This window comes from Gobio gobio, assembly GCF_949357685.1.
Source record: "Gobio gobio genome assembly, chromosome: 6".
NCBI lineage: Eukaryota > Metazoa > Chordata > Actinopteri > Cypriniformes > Gobionidae > Gobio > Gobio gobio.
Genome location: NC_137102.1, coordinates 60,121,823 through 60,144,031, shown reverse-complemented (window position 1 = coordinate 60,144,031; position 22,209 = coordinate 60,121,823). Strand labels below are relative to the sequence as shown.

At 39.1% G+C, this 22,209-nt stretch overlaps 1 protein-coding gene across 1 annotated transcript in view; it reads right to left on the bottom strand.

Annotated features, from left to right (window-relative positions):
* LOC307128602 (protein unc-13 homolog A) overlaps positions 1 to 22,209 on the bottom strand; it is a gene marked incomplete at its 5' end in the record, with an annotated part of 138,826 nt that overhangs the window by 5,650 nt on the left and 110,967 nt on the right. Inside the window, 6 exons of the mRNA XM_079820516.1 lie at positions 9,133 to 9,292; positions 9,404 to 9,496; positions 10,683 to 10,739; positions 12,208 to 12,355; positions 12,471 to 12,551; positions 19,463 to 19,519. Of these exons, the coding sequence (XP_079676642.1) occupies positions 9,133 to 9,292; positions 9,404 to 9,496; positions 10,683 to 10,739; positions 12,208 to 12,355; positions 12,471 to 12,551; positions 19,463 to 19,519 (596 nt within the window). The remainder of the gene's footprint in view (positions 1 to 9,132; positions 9,293 to 9,403; positions 9,497 to 10,682; positions 10,740 to 12,207; positions 12,356 to 12,470; positions 12,552 to 19,462; positions 19,520 to 22,209) is intronic.

Genomic DNA, 22,209 nt, shown 5'->3' with positions numbered 1-22,209 from the left:
CGAGCTGGTGAGGTTAGGGCCCTGAAGCAGCTCCTTATTCAAGGATGCTCCTTGAAAAGTGGCTCCACAATCAAACACAACCCGAAGTGTTCTTTTCCTTGGGTGGTGGACCGCATGGTGGGGAATGTACCACACTCTTCCAGGCTCACCCTGAAGCTTCTGCTGGGGCACAAGCTCTGCATAGGTGTTAGCGATAAGGCCGTTCACATACTGTGCATACTCCTGGTGCAAGCTGTCATTACTCAAGAACCTTTTTCTTAAGCCCTGCATCCTTTGCTTCACCACAACCAAGTTATTAGGCAGAGAAACATCCTTTTTCTTGAAGGGTAACTTTAAACAGTACCTTCCATCTTGCAGCACTGCTGAATCCTCCATGATCTCCATAAATCTGATGTCGTCTCGAGACATTTCCCTTTCCTCTGCAGCCTTCTCACTGAAGTCATGGTTGTATTGACTGACAAGCATATCTCCGAGCCTTTGCAAAGAGATATGGTTCACTGTGGCTGAGGATAATGATGCATCACTGTTTCCACTCAGTGGACCATTAACCACCCATCCCAACACTGTCCTAATAGCGTACGGGCCATCCTGGCTGCTATTAATGACCTCCCAGGGTTCTAATACCTTGGGTGCGTTAGTTCCGATTAAGAGGTCAACATCTGCCTTCACACTTGGAATGCGCACACTTGATAGATGAGGCCACTTAGCCAGATCCTCCGACCGTATCATATTATCCACAGTGACTGGCATTTCTTTCTGTGTAAATACCTCAGGGAGGGTATAATAATCATTAGCCTCCAAATTGGACACCTCCAAACCTGACAAAGAAAATGATGAAACGACCCTTTCTTGCCCCATTGTGTGCAACATGAAGCTTGTTGCTTTGCCTGTGATGTTCAACTTCCGCATCAGGTGTTCAGAGCAGAATGTGGCGGAACTTCCCGGATCTAGAAAAGCATATGTTGTAATTACCTGGCTTCCCTTTGCCGACTTCACCTTGACAGGAAGGATGGATAACACACTCTGGTCCTTACCGGCCCCTGTATGTCCACATGTTTGAGGAGAAGACTGTTGCTGGCCAGGTGAAGCTGTTAACTGTTCCTGAGTCACTTGTCTTTTAATGTGTAACACAGTAGGGTGAGATTGTCCACAGATTTTACATGCCAAGCGACCCTCACAGTCCCTGCTCATGTGGCCGGCGCGTAGACATGCAAAACAAACTCCCTTTTGTCTCAGGAAGAGAATCTTCTCCTTGTGCATTTTACCTTTAAACTGCTTGCACTCCTCCACAAGGTGGCGACGATCACACCAAAGGCACTTAGCTTCCTCCATGTGCTCTGTACCCAACGGTTGCTCCTTTACATCCTCAAACAACTCTTCAGTCACAGCAGCAGCAACAATGTTACCCCTTACATAGCTCCTGGGCTGTGAATTAAACCTTGAAGAAAGCCTTGGTGCTGAGGAAGTATGTGGATCCTGTATGTCGCCAAACAGAGGGTCGGAAAGGATTTTGACATGGCGTTCAATAAACTGGACCAAGTCATTAATGTGGGCTCGGTCATGAGACCCTTCCATGATGTCATGAGCTGTAGTTCTCCATTGCGCTCTCATCCTATATGGCAGCTTGGAGATAATGGTCCTCATATTGACAGGCATGTCCAGTTCCTGCACATAATGAAGCTCCCCCATTATATTGCAGCAGCCACGTAAAAACAATGAATAGTCTTGTAGTGCTCTTAAATCCTCCGCCTTAACCACTTGCCAGGCCAACGCCTTTTTCATATAAGCTGTGGCGACCTTGTATGGATTGCCAAAGTGTTCCTGCAGCAGACCTTTTGCCACTTTGTAGCCATGATCAGTCGCCATATGCTGACAGCTACGCACCAACTCTTGTGGCTGACCTCTGGTGAACTGCTCTAGATAATAGAGACAGTCTGCACTTCCAGCTTTGCTTTCCACACCTTGTTCAAAGGCTCTGGTGAATGATCTGAACTGGAGAGGGTCCCCATCAAACACAGGAATCTCTCTTAATGGCAGAGATGATGCATGATGTTGACGAACCAGGGTAGCGGTGATATCATTTTGTCTTTGCATAATGGCGAGTAGATCTGGGGAATGAGTTCCATTGGCTGACTGTTCTGTGTAAGGCCTTTGCGGTTCATGTTGTTTCATGGTTGTCACCTGCTGCTGATACTCGGCTGGTTCCAATGTTCCTTGCTGTAGCTCACGTGGATCGTACTGATGTTTAGAGGCATCCCTACACCACAGCTCAGTTTGCCTTTTAAGCACGTCTGGTGACAACGGGTTGTTAGGTGGTAGCGGTCCTTTGACGGAGACATGTTGTGTTAGCTTTGATAATCGAGGTTGAAATTCCTTTGTTGTAGGATTTAAGGCACTTCTTGATTGCATTTTCCTTTTTTCTTTTTCCACATAGGAATTCATGCCATTTGAAGATGCTACTGAACAACCTTTCTGATCGGCGGCCTGTAACACAGACAACCTAGCAGCAGATGCAGCCAACTCTGCATCTACATCAAGCTGCTCCCTTCTCCTCCTCAGTTGCTGTTCCTGTTCCTCAAGAGCGTGTCTTTCTTTTAAAGCTGCAGCTCTAGCCACAAGTGCAGCTCTTTCGGCCTCAGCCTTTATCCTAGCTGAGGAAGTGCTGGATCTTCCACTGCTAACACTTTTATGTGACCGTTTGCTACTGATATTAGACACACTGTCATTTTGATTGACACCATCCCCACAGTTGCCATTTTCATTTAAACCAGCATCAAACATTTCAGGTGACACAGTTGACAAAGCAAAATTACCATTTTCAGAACACTTTGCAACAAAGCCCTTTGTTTCAGAAATAACATCATTGTTAGCTATCATCTTTGCTTTAAACCAAGTTTCATGTTTTTCCTTTTCATCAATAGGCAATAAACTCAACAAAGACTCATGAATACGTTTTGCATCATTACATGTTTCTATTAGTTCCTTCAGAGCATTTTGTAACTGTGATTTTTGATTTTTTAAACCTTGCATTGATTTTCTAATAATGCTGGCGTTGTCCAGTTTAGACTTTCTATCTGCTTGCAACGTAGTTAGTTTATCGACAAGCAATTCTGCACGTTTAGAAATCTTGTGATCACCAACATTAACACTGCTGGGTTTACTACCAGCTTGCATTGCAGTCTGTTCAATCGCGGGAGATGGTTTATCCATGATAAACAATAGATCAAACGATTCGCTTTTAAGTCCGTAGGTCTAACACAAAGTTCGCAAAGTCATAAAAAGTCTCCGGTCAGTCTGCCGGTGTTTAACACGTGTGTTTGTTTTTTATACCCGGGTATGTGTGCACACAATTTAAATGGCCATTAAAGATTGTAGCGCTACAAATACCTCTTTCGTTGGGCGCCGTGCAGTCATCAGATGGTCTCTTGTACTCCGTGGTCTGATTTCGGTATCCAACCAACTCCTTATCACCAGAAAGCCCACGTTATATCCAAACAATAATCCACAAAGAAACAGACGGCTCTTCGGCTGCTCTCAATTCCATGCATGCATGCCGAAGACTCCGACGTTTGTAAACAAGGTCCGAGCTGATGCGGGGTTTTTGACTAATATTAAGGAGTTCGTTTTAATGCCGAACTACTTAGTTGTTTGAACCCGGGGAAGGCGTGGTTGACACGCTATGTTACTATGCTCACTTGATTGCCCTGTGCTAAACCAAATGCATAAAGACGAAAGTTGAAGTCCAAAGTGGTCCATTTATTTTAATACAGCATTGTCCATAGTTTCCATCAGTGTAACAATACAAAGCGCCGCACGCAAGCGATCAAAAACCCTTTGCCCTTCCGGGTCAAACACCTGTCAACAACATTGTATCTGCTGCCTTTATACCTAAGGCTAAGTTACAGACATACGCCACCCAGTGTTAAACAACGGAATTACAACCCAAATACAAAACAGCATTTTGGCTCTAACACGCGGCTTGTCCATAACGAACACCATGTTCAGGCATAAGGGTGTCCATCAGTGCACATGGCACCAGGACACCCTAGGCCGGAGGTCGATGATCGACTTTGTGGTCGTGTGATCAGACCTTCGGCCATATGTCTTGGACACTCGGGTGAAGAGAGGGGCGGAGCGGTCAACTGATCACCACCTGGTGGTGAGTTGGATCCGATGGCGGGGGAGGAAGCTGGACAGACCCGGCAGACCCAAACGTACTATGAGGGTCTGTTGGGAACGTTTGGCCAAGCCCCTGTCAGAGAGATCTTCAACTCCCACCTCCGGCAGAACTTCGACCGGATCCCGAGGGAGTCTGGAGATATTGAGTCCGAGTGGACCATGTTCTCCACCTCCATTGTCGCTGCGGCCGCATGGTCTCCGGTGCCTGTCGAGGCGGCAATCCCCGAACCCGGTGGTGGACACCGGGAGTAAGGAATGCCGTCAAGCTGAAGAAGGAGTCCTAGCAGGCCAAGCGGATCTGCAACCCGGGTAGTCGTGGAGGCATAAAAATCGGGCCTGGGAGGAGTTTGGTGAGGCCATGGAGAAAGACTATCGGTCGGCCTTGAAGAGATTCTGGCAAATTGTTCGACGCCTCAGGAGGGGGAAGCAGTGCCCTACCAACACTGTTTACAGTGGAGATGGGCACCTGTTGACCTCAACTGGGGATATCATCGGGCGGTGGAAAGAATACTTCGAGGATCTCCTCAATCCCACCGACATGTCTTCCGTTGAGGAAGCAGTGGCTGGGGACTCAGAGGTGGACTCGTCCATCACCCGGGCTGAAGTCATCAAGGTGGTTAAAAAGCTCCTCGGTGGCAAGATGAGATCCGCCCTGAGTACCTCAAGTCTTTGGATGTTGTGGGGCTGTCTTGGCTGACACGCCTCTGCAGCATCGCGTGGCGGTCGGGGACAGTGCCTCTGGGATGGCAGACCGGGGTGGTGGTCCCTCTTTTCAAGAAGGGGGACCGGAGAGTGTGTTCCAACTATAGGGGGAATCACACTTCTCAGCCTCCCTGGGAATGTCTATGCCAGGGTACTGGAGAGGAGAATGCGTCCGATAGTGGAACCTCGGATTTCAGGAGGAACAGTCTGGTTTTCGTCCCGGTCGTGGAACACTGGACCAGCCCTTTCCAGGGTGCTGGGGGGTTCATGAGAGTTTGCCCAACCAGTCCACATGTGTTTTGTGGATTTGGAGAAGGCATTCGACTGTGTTCCTCGTGGCATCCTGTGGAGTATGGGGTCCGGGGTCCTTTGCTAAGAGCTGTCCGGTCCCTGTATGACCGAAGCAGGAGCTTGGTCCGCATTGCCGGCAGTAAGTCAGACCTGTTCCCGGTGCATGTTGGACTCCGGCAGGGCTGCCCTTTGTCGCCGGTTCTGTTCATAATTTTTATGGACAGAATTTCTAGGCGCAGCCAAGGGCCGGAGAGTGTCCGGTTTGGGAACCACACGATTTCGTCGCTGCTTTTTTTGGATGATGTTGTCGTGTTGGCCTCCTCGAGCCAGGACCTTCAGCGTGCACTGGGACGGTTTGCAGCCGAGTGTGAAGCGGCTGGGATGAGAATCAGCACCTCCAAGTCCGAGGCCATGGTTCTCAGTCGGAAAAGGGTGGATTGCCCACTTCAGGTGGGTGGAGAGTTCCTACCTCAAGTGGAGCAGTTCAGGTATCTTGGGGTCTTGTTCACGAGTGAGGGACAGATGGAAGTATGGTCATGAGCTGTGGGTCATGACTGAAAGGACAAGATCCCGGATACAGGCGGCCGAAATGAGCTTTCTCCGCAGGGTGGCTGGGCGCTCCCTTAGAGATAGGGTGAGGAGCTCAGTCACTCGGGAGGAACTCGGAGTAGAGCCGCTGCTCCTCCACATCGAGAGGAGCCAGCTGAGGTGGCTCGGGCATCTATTTCGGATGCCTCCTGAACGCCTTCCCAGGGAGATGTTCCAGGCACGTCCCACCGGGAGGAGGCCCCAGGGAAGACCTAGGACACGCTGGAGGGACTATGTCTCCCGGCTGGCCTGGAAATGCCTCGGGGTTCCCCCGGAAAAGCTGGAGGAAGTGGCTAGGGAGAGGGAAGTCTGGGCGTCTCTGCTTAGACTGTTGCCCCCGCGACCCGGCCCCGGATAAGCGGAAGATGATGGATGGATGGATGGGTCTCAAAAGCACAACAAAAATTACTAAAATTTAAATAATGCTAATAATTGGTTATTCAAAATATGAATATATACTGTAATAATATATAAATGATCATAAAAATAACTCTGATTACTTTAGTTGCTTTAAACTACAAAAATAAAAATATTTTTAAAGTATACAAATTTGTAAAACTATTAAAATAATTTTCATTGAAATATAGAAATGCCTAATTTATTAATTGAAATGCAATAAAATATAAATATTAGATGAATGACTTCGTAATCAGTATTATTTTTATTATCATTTATATTATAATTTTAGTAATTTTGTTGTGCTTTTGAGATATATTTAATATATCTAAATAACTTTCATTTATTTTTATTTCAGTTTGTTATAGTAATTTCAGTGCACTCTTTCATTTTATTTTGTTGGAGCCCTGAAATTACTATACTATGCTAAATTAAAATGAAAACTGCTAATAATTGGTTATTCAAAATATGAGTGTACACTGTAATAATATATAAATGACAATAAAAATAACACTGATTACTTTAGTTGCTTTAAACTACAAAAATCAAATAATACAAATATTCTAAAGAATAAATATTAGTAAAACTATTAAAAATCACTTGAAATAAATGCATAATTGAAGTGCAATAAAATATAAATATTAGATGAAGATTTAATTAAAACAAAAATAAAATGAAATTTAAGTTGTTCATCTAATATTTATATTTTATTGCATTTTAGTTATCCAATTATGCATTTATTTATTTAATGAAAATTATTTTTAATTGTTTTAGTACTTTAAAAAACATATTTATTTAATGTAGTTGCCAAGGCAACAATAGTTGTGTGTTTTTAAAGTTAAGCTGTTCATCTAATATGTATATTTTATTGTATTTCAGGAAAAGAAAATTATTATTAATAGTAGTAAATTAATAGTTTTAGTAAAATGTAAATAAATAAGGAAAATATGCCCTCATAAATCAATTAGCAGCTGTAATTATTAAGATTACTTAAGTATTTGACATAAAATATAAATAAATACAAATTACGGAAAAAGTATACATGCATTGAAATATAAATAATAATGATATATAAGTATATTTATAAATATAAAAACAGGAAAATATGCCCGCATAAATCAATAGCTATGTTTCCATCCACCAATTGTTATGCTCATTTTGGGATGTCGTATACAACGAATTTAAATGTGCATAAAAACGCACGCACAGGAACTTTTATTACTGAATAAATCCCTCAATAAACTCTGATTGGAAGACTGGTCTAACCAGCGGCCCAATGGCATCGCAGCATCTCATCATGTGGATGGAAACATTGGTGTAGTAATCAGTCCCTCCAGAAAAACGCGATTATGCGATCGCGTGATTTAACGCATAATCAGCCAAAGTCCGCATATTCATGCGGGGGCCGCATTTTTTCAAATACGCCGCACTTTTGCCACATAAATTGCCTATTTCCGCGTGCAAAATATGCGGGGCTATCATGATTTCATAATCCCTGCATTTTCGTTGCAAAAAAAGTCATATATATTAGCAGAAAGTTGAAAAATTTTCGTTTACTTCACACAAGAGCCGCCATTTCCGCCTATTGCCATGGGAACGTTTTGAAGTGACGTGATTACCCGACGCGAACGTCATCGAAAAGCTGCAAACCCCATGGAGAAACCATAGATACCGGTGAAACCATGATGAAGCACAAACTCCCATTGGCCAACAAAAATAACAGCAAAAGAGCAAAGCAGTTTCCCTGTGTGCTGACTGATTTCAAAACACAGCATCATGAAGCTTTGAAGCGTTATGAATCAATGAGTCGATTCAGCGGTTTGAAGCGTTATGAATCAGTGAGTCGATTCAGCGGTTTGAAGCGTTATGAATCAATGAGTTGATTCAGCGGTTTGAAGCGTTATGAATCAATGAGTTGATTCAGCGGTTTGAAGCGTTATGAATCAATGAGTTGATTCAGCGGTTTGAAGCGTTATGAATCAATGAGTCGATTCAGTGGTTTGAAGCGTTATGAATCAGTGAGTTGATTCAGCGGTTTGAAGCGTTATGAATCAATGAGTTGATTCAGCGGTTTGAAGCGTTATGAATCAATGAGTCGATTCAGCGGGTTGAAGCGTTATGAATCAATGAGTCGATTCAGCGGTTTGAAGCGTTATGAATCAATGAGTCGATTCAGCGGGTTGGATCGCCAAAGTCACGTGTCTCAGCAGTTTGACACGCGATCCGAATCATGAATCGACTCGATGATTCATAGCATCATGACGCTGTGTTTTGAAATCAGTCATCACTATATAAGTCGTTATTTAGTTTTTTTTGCACACAATAACTATTCTCGTCTTCATAAAGTTATTGTAGAACCACTGTAGTGAGATGGACTTTGTAACGACGTCTTTAGTAGGCTACCTTTTATGGGTCTTGAGAGTGTACATTGTGCCAATGGAGGCCTTTCTGAGCCATCGGAATTCAACTAAAATATCTTCATTTGTGTCCAACAACATAAAGGGAAGTCATTAATGACAGAATTTTCATTTTTAGGTGAACTAACCCTTTAAGACATTGCACTTTGTGCATTGGAAGCACTCAAATGTCTGTTTTGTATAGCGACATCTGTAAAACAGGAAGTTATTTATTAATTTTTTCAGAAGTTGTAGCATTTTCCTTTTGTAAAGCTACAGAACTTGATTGACTAAATGTTTTGTAAATTTGAGCCATTATTAAGGTCTTCAATAAAACAAGATGAGAACTTAAATATTCCAGCACTTTCTGTGATGTAGTGCTTTTTTTCTCTTTCTCATCAAACCGCAGTTTTTGCAAGTTCCCGCAATTTTATCGCATAAAATTGCATAAATATCCCGCATTTTTCATTGCATTTTTTAAGAAAACATGCCGCATAATCAAGGATTTTTGCCCGCAACAATCACAAAAAAAAGCCGCATTTTTCTGGAAACACTGGTGTAGTGTGTGTTAGAAACGCACAACTGGAAGGATTCGCTGAACTTCGGGGACCAGCTGTTGTTCTTGGATTTGGTGGCGAACTTCCTCTTCTTGTCACTGAGGTAAGGGCCGATGATGTACACCTCCACGAACGGCCGGAAAATGCCCTGCGTCTGCCAGCGCAGGTCATTGGCTGACACAACTGTCAATCACACAAGGAAAAGGACAGCTGTCAATCACACAGTTCCTCAACACTAACACTGATGAAGAGAGAGAGAGAGAGAGAGAGAGAGAGAGAGAGAGAGAGGCAAACCTTTGACTGTGATCTTGTGACCTCCTGAGCTGGGGTCGCTGAAGATCTCCACCGTCATAGAAACCTCACCAACTGCGTCATCCACCCCTGAGGCTGAGGGTCAGAGGTCAGAGGTCAGGCGGAAGTTTGCAGAACCGCCAAAATAAAAAGATTTGTGATTTCAAATGTTAAAAGATTGAGGGTTTGAATGTTTGAAAGTATGGAAGATTGTTTACGCCACGGAATAAAAAGATTTAAAAAAAGGTATAAAATTAAAATATATAAAATATAAAACTCGACTCCTTAAACATTGCAGTATTTTCAAGAAAAAAAAACTGATAAATATCTTAAATTATTATTTTTGTTATTAGACAACACAGCTTGACAAAATAAATCCCTCACAATTCTTAAGAAAGTCCAAAAAATATATTGATTAATTTCTGATAAATCACAGTTTTTGATATAAAAATGTAAATAAAATAATTAATTGTGTAAATGGTCAAAATATGCCCTCATAAATCAATGACATCATCACAAATGATAAAATAAGAGATACTTTAAAAAATAAAATAAAAATATGCTTTTATACATAGGAAAATATGTATAAATCAATAGCATAGGATAATATTATAAATTATTATTATAATATTTATTTATTTATTATATATTGTTATATTATAGTATAATACTGTCATTTTAAGATATAAAAAGTCAGAATTATGATAAGTGAGGTTATTTTTCTTTATAACTTTTCATATGAAAGTGAAGAATTTAAGATATAATTATAAAAAAAATATTATAATTTTAATCACGTTCATTTTTTTTACAGTACAACTGTAATTTACAACAGTAATATATCGCAGTCATTCATTTTTTTAAAATTAATAATAATAATAATAATAATAACAGTTCAAATGACAATATATGACTAAATAATCACCATTTAATGTGTTAGCAGCCCTATATAAAAATATTCAATCAAACAATAACTAAAAAAGATGAAATATTTTGCTTGTAGATCATGTGACCTGTGATGTTAAATGATTGTGAATGTGTTATGAGTGCTATAGAGGCTGGTCCAGCAGAGGGCAGCACACACACACACACACACACACACACACACACACACACACACACACACACACACACACACACACACACACACACACTTCTGTTACGGCGTGTAAATCTCACACTTGAGTTTAACCCTAACTATACGCTTCTCTGCTGGAGCCAGGCGTAATCTTCACATGCATATGCAAATTAATATCTGCATGCATAAATATCTGTGCACACACACCCTTCTCTGGATAAACGTCTTCACTGTGAGTGTATCGCACGCCTTTACCGCCATGAACTACAGAGAAGAGGAAGACAACACAATATACAGCTATGAAATATACAATATACAGCTACACAATATACAGCTATGAAATATACAATATACAGCTACACAATATACAGCTATGAAATATACAATATACAGCTACACAATATACAGCTATGAAATATACAATATACAGCTACACAATATACAGCTATGAAATATACAGCTGTGCAATCAACCTGGAGCAGTTAATTTGAGTTTATAGGTTGCAGCCAAAACTATTTTGATTAATACATTTCTGATAAATTACAGTATTTGATATAAAATATAAATAAATAAATTAAAATATGCCCTCAAATATGGCATCATAAACCCCGGAAAATCCATTATTAGCAGCCAAAATCATTCTGAATAATTAATTTCTGATAAATGTAACTATTTTACATAAAATGTAAATAAAATAAATGACAAGTAGGAAAAAAATATATATAGCATAAATATATAGAAATAATAAAGGAAAAAATATATCTATAAATATAAAAATCTTCCCTCATAAATGGAAACCAATAAAAGAGAATTAATACAAATCTTAATCCAAAATATCTGATGATTAAAAATATATATATTTGTACTATTTTACAAAAACATTTAATAAAATATATAACAAGTAATTAAAAAATGATAAATTCATAAATGTACTATAAATATAGTTATATATAAAAATATGTGTATAAACATAAAAATAGGCCAAATACGCCCTCATAAATCATAAATGGAAACTAGATAAAGAGAAATGAATTAATAAAAAATATGAATCTAAAATCTCTGATAATTTCTGATAAATGTAACTATTTTACATAAGATGTAAATAAAATAAATAAGTAGGGAAAATATAAATTTTATAAATGTAGCACAAATATATTTATAAACATAAAAATAGGAATATAAGCCTTCATAAATCATAAATGAAAACTAATAAAAGGGAAATTAATTTATAACATTACTAAAAATATATATATTTATCATTTCTAAAAAAATATATAAAAAAGCTATTTTACATAAAATGTAAATAAAAGAAATAACAAGTAGGAAAAATATAATACATAATATAATCAGTAACAAACTAGTGACAAGAAGGTGCGTCCCAACTCACACAGTTGTGCACTATTCCATGTAGTATAAATAGTGCGAGTAGTGTGTTCACACTAAAAATACCCGGATTATGCTCTTAATTAACCAAAAAATTGAAGTGTGCATTGAATCAAGCACTCGACTGTCGCAGATTTCATTACGTAACGAAGGGGGCGGGTCATCTGATGATGGATGACAAAAGAACCGTATAAAGTTCATTCATTACAAGGATGAATACACAAGTATATAGTGTATAGTGTATAGTGCATCATTTGGGACACAACTGAACTAACAATGGAAACAAGAACACAGAAAGAACAGGGCAAAGCTGATTACAAATCAACAGTCCTAGAGCACAAAAACATACCCTGAGTGTGCTGAGACTGGACAAACTTCCTGATGAGTTTGTCTGTGGCCTGTGTGTAGAGAGACAGTGCATAGCGCAGAGACTGCAGGTCCGGACTCTTCTCCAGAAACGTCTTTTTCAGACCCACACCGCCCGCGTGGAAGTATTGCTGTTACACACACACACACACACACACACACACACACACACACACACACACACACAAAACCCGTCAGTATCCTGATAACAGACATGTCTGATTCTGAATGTGTGTTTGCTTGTACCTTTATAGTGTCCAGTGCGAGCTCGATGACTGCGCACTGTTTAGGGGACAACGCCTTGGCCTCCTCTCGCACCATGTGCTCCTAACAGACACAAACAATCCGTCAGCATCCTTACTCTAGTCAAGAGAGGTAATTCAACTCAGAATTTAGAGGGAAAAAAGTACAAATTACGAGACGTAAACTCGTAATTCCGAGAAAAAGTAAACATTGCGAGACGTAAACTCGTAATTACGAGAAGTAGTAAACATTGCGAGACGTAAACTCGTAATTCCGAGAAAAAGTTAAAATTGCGAGACGTAAACTCGTAATTACGAGAAAAAGTAAACATTGCGAGACGTAAACTCGTAATTACGAGAAGTAGTAAACATTGCGAGACGTAAACTCGTAATTCTGAGAAAAAAGTAAACATTGCGAGACGTAAACTCGTAATTCCGAGAAAAAGTTAAAATTGCGAGACGTAAACTCGTAATTCCGAGAAAAAGTAAACATTGCGAGACGTAAACTCGTAATTACGAGAAGTAGTAAACATTGCGAGACGTAAACTCGTAATTCCGAGAAAAAGTTAAAATTGTGAGACGTAAACTCGTAATTCAGAGAAAAAAAGTAAACATTGCGAGACGTAAACTCGTAATTCAGAGAAAAGAGTAAACATTGCGAGACGTAAACTCGTAATTCTGAGAAAAAAGTAAACATTGCAAGACGTAAACTCGTAATTACGAGAAGTAGTAAACATTGCGAGACGTAAACTCGTAATTACGAGAAGTAGTAAACATTGCGAGACGTAAACTCGTAATTCAGAGAAAAGAGTAAACATTGCGAGACGTAAACTCGTAATTCTGAGAAAAAAGTAAACATTGCAAGACGTAAACTCGTAATTACGAGAAGTAGTAAACATTGCGAGACGTAAACTCGTAATTACGAGAAGTAGTAAACATTGCGAGACGTAAACTCGTAATTACGAGAAGTAGTAAACATTGCGAGACGTAAACTCGTAATTCCGAGAAAAAGTTAAAATTGCGAGACGTAAACTCGTAATTCAGAGAAAAAAAGTAAACATTGCGAGACGTAAACTCGTAATTCAGAGAAAAGAGTAAACATTGCGAGACGTAAACTCGTAATTCCGAGAAAAAAGTTAAAATTGCGAGACGTAAACTCGTAATTACGAGAAGTAGTAAACATTGCAGGACGTAAACTCGTAATTCTGAGAAAAAAAGTAAACATTGCCAGATGTAAACTCATAATTCAGAGAAAAAAAGTAAACATTGCGAGACGTAAACTCGTAATTCAGAGAAAAAAGTAAAAATTGCGAGATGTAAACTCGTAATTACGAGTAGTAAACATTGCAAGACGTAAACTCGTAATTCAGAGAAAAAAGTAAACATTGCGAGACGTAAACTCGTAATTCCGAGAAAAAAAGTAAACATTGCGAGACGTAAACTCGTAATTCAGAGAAAAGAGTAAACATTGCGAGACGTAAACTCGTAATTCCGAGAAAAAAGTTAAAATTGCGAGACGTAAACTCGTAATTACGAGAAGTAGTAAACATTGCAAGACGTAAACTCGTAATTCTGAGAAAAAAAGTAAACATTGCCAGATGTAAACTCATAATTCAGAGAAAAAAAGTAAACATTGCGAGACGTAAACTCGTAATTCCGAGAAAAAAGTAAAAATTGCGAGATGTAAACTCGTAATTACGAGTAGTAAACATTGCAAGACGTAAACTCGTAATTCAGAGAAAAAAGTAAACATTGCGAGACGTAAACTCGTAATTCCGAGAAAAAGTTAAAATTGCGAGACGTAAACTCGTAATTCAGAGAAAAGAGTAAACATTGCGAGACGTAAACTCGTAATTCTGAGAAAAAAGTAAACATTGCAAGACGTAAACTCGTAGTTCAGAGAAAAAAGTAAATATTGCAAGACGTAAACTCGTAATTCTGAGAAAAAAGTAAACATTGCGAGACGTAAACTCATAATTCCAAGAAAAAAGTGAACATTGCAAGACGTAAACTCGTAATTCGGAGAAATAAGTAAACATTGCAAGACGTAAACTTGTAATTCAGAGATAAAAGTAAACATTGCGAGACATAAACTCGTAATTCTGAGAAAAAAGTAAACATTGCGAGACGTAAACTCGTAATTCAGAGAAAAGAGTAAACATTGCGAGACGTAAACTCGTAATTCGGAGAAAAAGGTAAACATTGCAAGACGTAAACTCGTAATTCGGAGAAAAAAGTAAACATTGCGAGACGTAAACTCGTAATTCCAAGAAAAAAGTAAACATTGCAAGACGTAAACTCATAATTCAGAGAAAAAAGTAAACATTGCGAGACGTAAACTCGTAATTCAGAGAAAAGAGTAAACATTGCGAGACGTAAACTCGTAATTCAGAGATAAAAGTAAACATTGCGAGACGTAAACTCGTAATTCAGAGAAAAAAGTAAACATTGCGAGACGTAAACTCGTAATTCTGAGAAAAAAGTAAACATTGTAAGACATAAACTCGTAATTCAGAGAAAAAGTAAATATTGCGAGACGTAAACTCGTAATTCTGAGGAAAAGTAAACATTGCGAGACGTAAACTCGTAATTCAGAGAAAAAAGTAAACATTGCAAGACGTAAACTCGTAATTCTGAGAAAAAAGTAAACATTGCAAGACGTAAACTTGTAATTCAGAAAAAAATTAAACATTGCGAGACGTAAACTCGTAATTCAGAGAAAAAGAGTAAACATTGTAAGACGTAAACTCGTAATTCTGAGAAAAGTAAACAATGCGAGACGTAAACTCGTAATTCTGAGAAAAAAGTAAACATTGCGAGACGTAAACTCGTAATTCAGAGAAAAAAGTAAACATTGCGAGACGTAAACTCGTAATTCAGAGAAAAAAAGTAAACATTGCAAGACGTAAACTCGTAATTCTTAGAAAAAAGTAAACATTGCGAGACATAAACTCGTAATTCAGAGAAAAAAGTAAACATTACGAGACGTAAACTCGTAATTCAGAGAAAAAAAGTAAACATTGCAAGACGTAACCTCGTTATTCAGAGAAAAAAAGTAAACATTGCAAGACGTAAACTCGTAATTCAGAGAAAAGAGTAAACATTGCAAGACGTAACCTCGTAATTCAGAGAAAAAAAGTAAACAATGCAAGACGTAAACTCGTAATTCAGATAAAAAAATAAACAATGCGAGATGTAAACTCGTAATTCAGAGAAAAGAGTAAACAATGCAAGACGTAAACTCGTAATTCAGATAAAAAAATAAACAATGCGAGATGTAAACTCGTAATTCAGAGAAAAGAGTAAACATTGCAAGACGTAAACTCGTAATTCTGAGAAAAAAGTAAACAATGCGAGACGTAAACTCGTAATTCATAGAAAATAGTAAAAATTAGCTTGACGTTAACTCGTAAATCTGAGAAAAAAGTAAACATTGTAAGACGTAAACTCGTAATTCTGAGAAAAAAGTAAACATTGCGAGACGTAAACTCGTAATTCAGAGAAAAAAAGTAAACATTGCGAGACGTAAACTCATAATTCAGAGAAAAAAGTAAACATTGCGAGACGTAAACTCGTAATTCAGAGAAAATAGTAAAAATTTGCGAGATGTAAACTTGTAATTCAGAGAAACAAAATAAACATTGCGAGACGTAAACTCGTAATTCAGAGAAAAAAAGTAAACAATGCGAGATGTAAACTCGTAATTCAGAGAAAAAAGTAAACAATGCGAGATGTAAACTCGTAATTCAGAGAAAATAGTAAAAATTTGCGAGATGTAAACTCGTAATTCAGAGAAATAAAATAAACATTGCGAGACGTAAACTTGTAATTCGGAGAAAAAAGTAAACAATGCGAGACGTAAACTCATAATTCAGAGAAAAAAGTAAACAATGCGAGACGTAAACTCGTAATTCAGAGAAAAAAGTAAACAATGCGAGACGTAAACTCGTAATTCAGATAAAAAAATAAACAATGCGAGATGTAAACTCGTAATTCAGAGAAAAGAGTAAACATTGCAAGACGTAAACTCGTAAATCTGAGAAAAAAGTAAACAATGCGAGACGTAAACTCGTAATTCATAGAAAATAGTAAAAATTAGCTTGACGTTAACTCGTAAATCTGAGAAAAAAGTAAACATTGTAAGACGTAAACTCGTAATTCTGAGAAAAAAGTAAACATTGCGAGACGTAAACTCGTAATTCAGAGAAAAAAAGTAAACATTGCGAGGCGTAAACTCATAATTCAGAGAAAAAAGTAAACAATGCGAGATGTAAACTCGTAATTCAGAGAAAATAGTAAAAATTTGCGAGATGTAAACTCGTAATTCAGAGAAACAAAATAAACATTGCGAGACGTAAACTCGTAATTCAGAGAAAAAAAGTAAACAATGCGAGATGTAAACTCGTAATTCAGAGAAAAAAGTAAACAATGCGATATGTAAACTCGTAATTCAGAGAAATAAAATAAACATTGCGAGACGTACACTTGTAATTCGGAGAAAAAAGTAAACAATGCGAGACGTAAACTCATAATTCAGAGAAAAAAGTAAACAATGCGAGACGTAAACTCGTAATTCAGAGAAAAAAGTAAACAATGCGAGACGTAAACTCGTAATTCAGAGAAAAAAGTAAACAATGCGAGATGTAAACTCGTAATTCAGAGAAAATTGTAAAAATTTGCGAGACGTAAACTCGTAATTCTGAGAAAAAAGTAAACAATGCGAGACGTAAACTCGTAATTCAGAGAAAATAGTAAAAATTAGCTTGACGTTAACTCGTAATTCAGAGAAAAAAACTAAACATTGCTTGACGTAAACTCGTAATTCTGAGAAAAAAGTAAACATTGTAAGACGTAAACTCGTAATTCTGAGAAAAAAGTAAACATTGCAAGACGTAAACTCGTAATTCAGAGAAAAAAAGTAAACATTGCGAGACGTAAACTCGTAATTCAGAGAAAAAAAGTAAACATTGCAAGACGTAAACTCGTAATTCAGAGAAAAAAGTAAACATTGCGAGACGTAAACTCGTAATTCAGAGAAAAAAAGTAAACATTGCAAGACGTAAACTCGTAATTCAGAGAAAAAAAGTAAACATTGCAAGACGTAAACTCATAATTCTGAGAAAAAAGTAAACATTGCAAGACGTAAACTCGTAATTCTGAGAAAAAAGTAAACATTGCAAGACGTAAACTCGTAATTCAGAGAAAAAAAGTAAACATTGCGAGACGTACACTCGTAATTCAGAGAAAAAAAGTAAATATTGCAAGACGTAAACTCGTAATTCAGAGAAAAAAGTAAACATTGCAAGACGTAAACTCGTAATTCAGAGAAAAAAAGTAAATATTGCAAGACGTAAACTCGTAATTCAGAGAAAAAAAGTAAATATTGCAAGACGTAAACTCGTAATTCAGAGAAAAAAAGTAAATATTGCAAGACGTAAACTCGTAATTCAGAGAAAAAAAGTAAATATTGCAAGACGTAAACTCGTAATTCAGAGAAAAAAAGTAAACATTGCAAGACGTACACTCGTAATTCAGAGAAAAAAAGTAAATATTGCAAGACGTAAACTCGTAATTCAGAGAAAAAAGTAAACATTGCAAGACGTAAACTCGTAATTCAGAGAAAAAAAGTAAATATTGCAAGACGTAAACTCGTAATTCAGAGAAAAAAAGTAAATATTGCAAGACGTAAACTCGTAATTCAGAGAAAAAAAGTAAATATTGCAAGACGTAAACTCGTAATTCAGAGAAAAAAAGTAAATATTGCAAGACGTAAACTCGTAATTCAGAGAAAAAAAGTAAATATTGCAAGACGTAAACTCGTAATTCAGAGAAAAAAGTAAACATTGCAAGACGTACACTCGTAATTCAGAGAAAAAAAGTAAATATTGCAAGACGTAAACTCGTAATTCAGAGAAAAAAGTAAACATTGCAAGACGTAAACTCGTAATTCAGAGAAAAAAAGTAAATATTGCAAGACGTAAACTCGTAATTCAGAGAAAAAAAGAAAATATTGCAAGACGTAAACTCGTAATTCAGAGAAAAAAAGTAAATATTGCAAGACGTAAAAACTCGTAATTCAGAGAAAAAAAGTAAATATTGCAAGACGTAAACTCGTAATTCAGAGAAAAAAAGTAAACATTGCAAGACGTAAACTCGTAATTCAGAGAAAAAAGTAAACATTGCAAGACGTAAACTCGTAATTCAGAGAAAAAAAGTAAACATTGCAAGACGTAAACTCGTAATTCAGAGAAAAAAGTAAACATTGCAAGACGTACACTCGTAATTCAGAGAAAAAAGTAAACATTGCAAGACGTAAACTCGTAATTCAGAGAAAAAAGTAAACATTGCAAGACGTACACTCGTAATTCAGGAAAAAAAAAGTAAATATTGCAAGACGTAAACTCGTAATTCAGAGAAAAAAAGTAAATATTGCAAGACGTAAACTCGTAATTCAGAGAAAAAAAGTAAATATTGCAAGACGTAAACTCGTAATTCAGAGAAAAAAAGTAAATATTGCAAGACGTAAACTCGTAATTCAGAGAAAAAAAGTAAACATTGCAAGACGTAAACTCGTAATTCAGAGAAAAAAAGTAAACATTGCAAGACGTAAACTCGTAATTCAGAGAAAAAAGTAAACATTGCAAGACGTAAACTCGTAATTCAGAGAAAAAAGTAAACATTGCAAGACGTAAACTCGTAATTCAGAGAAAAAAGTAAACATTGCAAGACGTAAACTCGTAATTCAGAGAAAAAAGTAAACATTGCAAGACGTAAACTCGTAATTCAGAGAAAAAAGTAAACATTGCAAGACGTAAACTCGTAATTCTGAGAAAAAAGTAAACATTCCAAGACGTAAACTCGTAATTCAGAGAAAAAAGTTAACATTGCGAGACTTTTACGAATTATATAAATGTGCAATTGTAAGAAAAAGTCTAAATTGAAAGATATAAAGAAACAAGCTTCCATAGTTCATTGAGTTATCAGAGGACAACACACCTTTAATTTGGAGAGCTGACCCAACTCTTTAGCAGCATTAAAGATGAGCTGTGTGCCCTACAAACACACACACACACACGCACAGAGAGAGAGAGAGAAAGAGAAGTAATCAAACACTCACCCGTCCAGTTACTGCTACTCACTGAGACTCATAGGAATCAACTGCAAATTTACACTTTGTATATATATAGTATAGTTGGTTTATTTCAAGTAAGAGGAGACAGAGGAAGAGGAGGAAGAGGAAGAGGAGGAAGAGGAGACAGAGGAAGAGGAGGAAGAAGAGACAGAGGAAGAGGAGGAAGAAGAGACAGAGGAAGAGGAGGAAGAGGAAGAGGAGGAAGAGGAGACAGAGGAAGAGGAGGAAGAGGAAGAGGAGGAAGAGGAAGAGGAAGAGGAGACAGAGGAAGAGGAGGAAGAAGAGACAGAGGAAGAGGAGGAAGAAGAGACAGAGGAAGAGGAGGAAGAGGAAGAGGAGGAAGAGGAGACAGAGGAAGAGGAGGAAGAGGAAGAGGAGGAAGAGGAAGAGGAGGAAGAGGAGACAGAGGAAGAGGAGGAAGAAGAGACAGAGGAAGAGGAGGAAGAAGAGACAGAGGAAGAGGAGGAAGAGGAAGAGGAGGAAGAGGAGACAGAGGAAGAGGAGGAAGAGGAAGAGGAGGAAGAGGAGACAGAGGAAGAGGAGACAGAGGAAGAGGAGGAAGAGGAAGAGGAGGAAGAGGAGACAGAGGAAGAGGAGGAAGAAGAGACAGAGGAAGAGGAGGAAGAGGAAGAGGAGGAAGAGGAGACAGAGGAAGAGGAAGAGGAGGAAGAGGAGACAGAGGAAGAGGAGGAAGAGGAAGAGGAGGAAGAGGAGACAGAGGAAGAGGAGGAAGAAGAAGAAGAGACAGAGGAAGAGGAGACAGAGGAAGAGGAGGAAGAGGAAGAGGAGGAAGAGGAGACAGAGGAAGAAGAGGAAGAAGAAGAGGAGACAGAGGAAGAGGAGACAGAGGAAGAAGAGACAGAGGAAGAGGAGACAGAGGAAGAGGAGGAAGAGGAAGAGGAGGAAGAGGAAGAGGAGGAAGAGGAGACAGAGGAAGAGGAGGAAGAAGAAGAGGAGGAAGAGGAGACAGAGGAAGAGGAGGAAGAAGAAGAGGAGACAGAGGAAGAGGAGACAGAGGAAGAAGAGACAGAGGAAGAGGAGGAAGAGGAGACAGAGGAAGAGGAGGAAGAGGAAGAAGAGACAGAGGAAGAGGAGACAGAGGAAGAGGAGGAAGAGGAAGAAGAGACAGAGGAAGAGGAGACAGAGGAAGAAGAGACAGAGGAAGAGGAGGAAGAGGAAGAAGAGACAGAGGAAGAGGAGACAGAGGAAGAAGAGACAGAGGAAGAGGAGGAAGAGGAAGAAGAGACAGAGGAAGAGGAGGAAGAGGAAGAGGAGGAAGAGGAGACAGAGGAAGAGGAGGAAGAGGAAGAAGAGACAGAGGAAGAGGAGACAGAGGAAGAGGAGGAAGAGGAAGAAGAGACAGAGGAAGAGGAGACAGAGGAAGAGGAGGAAGATGAAGAGGAGACAGAGGAAGAGGAGGAAGAGGAAGAGGAGGAAGATGAAGAGGAGGAAGAGGAAGAGGAGGAAGAGGAGACAGAGGAAGAGGAAGAGGAGGAAGAGGAGGAAGATGAAGAGGAGACAGAGGAAGAGGAGGAAGAGGAAGAGGAGGAAGAGGAGACAGAGGAAGAGGAAGAGGAGGAAGAGGAGACAGAGGAAGAGGAGACAGAGGAAGAGGAGGAAGAGGAAGAAGAGACAGAGGAAGAGGAGACAGAGGAAGAGGAGGAAGATGAAGAGGAGACAGAGGAAGAGGAGGAAGAGGAAGAGGAGGAAGATGAAGAGGAGGAAGAGGAAGAGGAGGAAGAGGAGACAGAGGAAGAGGAAGAGGAGGAAGAGGAGGAAGATGAAGAGGAGACAGAGGAAGAGGAGGAAGAGGAAGAGGAGGAAGAGGAGACAGAGGAAGAGGAGACAGAGGAAGAGGAGACAGAGGAAGAGGAGGAAGAGGAAGAGGAGGAAGAGGAGACAGAGGAAGAGGAGGAAGAAGAAGAAGAGACAGAGGAAGAGGAGACAGAGGAAGAGGAGGAAGAGGAAGAGGAGGAAGAGGAGACAGAGGAAGAGGAGGAAGAAGAAGAAGAGACAGAGGAAGAGGAGACAGAGGAAGAAGAGACAGAGGAAGAGGAGGAAGAGGAGACAGAGGAAGAGGAGGAAGAGGAAGAAGAGACAGAGGAAGAGGAGACAGAGGAAGAGGAGGAAGAGGAAGAAGAGACAGAGGAAGAGGAGACAGAGGAAGAGGAGGAAGAGGAAGAAGAGACAGAGGAAGAGGAGACAGAGGAAGAGGAGGAAGAGGAAGAAGAGACAGAGGAAGAGGAGACAGAGGAAGAGGAGACAGAGGAAGAAGAGACAGAGGAAGAGGAGACAGAGGAAGAGGAGGAAGAGGAAGAAGAGACAGAGGAAGAGGAGACAGAGGAAGAAGAGACAGAGGAAGAGGAGGAAGAGGAAGAAGAGACAGAGGAAGAGGAGGAAGAGGAAGAAGAGACAGAGGAAGAGGAGACAGAGGAAGAAGAGACAGAGGAAGAGGAGGAAGAGGAAGAAGAGACAGAGGAAGAGGAGACAGAGGAAGAAGAGACAGAGGAAGAGGAAGAAGAGGAAGAAGAGACAGAGGAAGAGGAGACAGAGGAAGAAGAGACAGAGGAAGAGGAGGAAGAGGAAGAAGAGACAGAGGAAGAGGAGACAG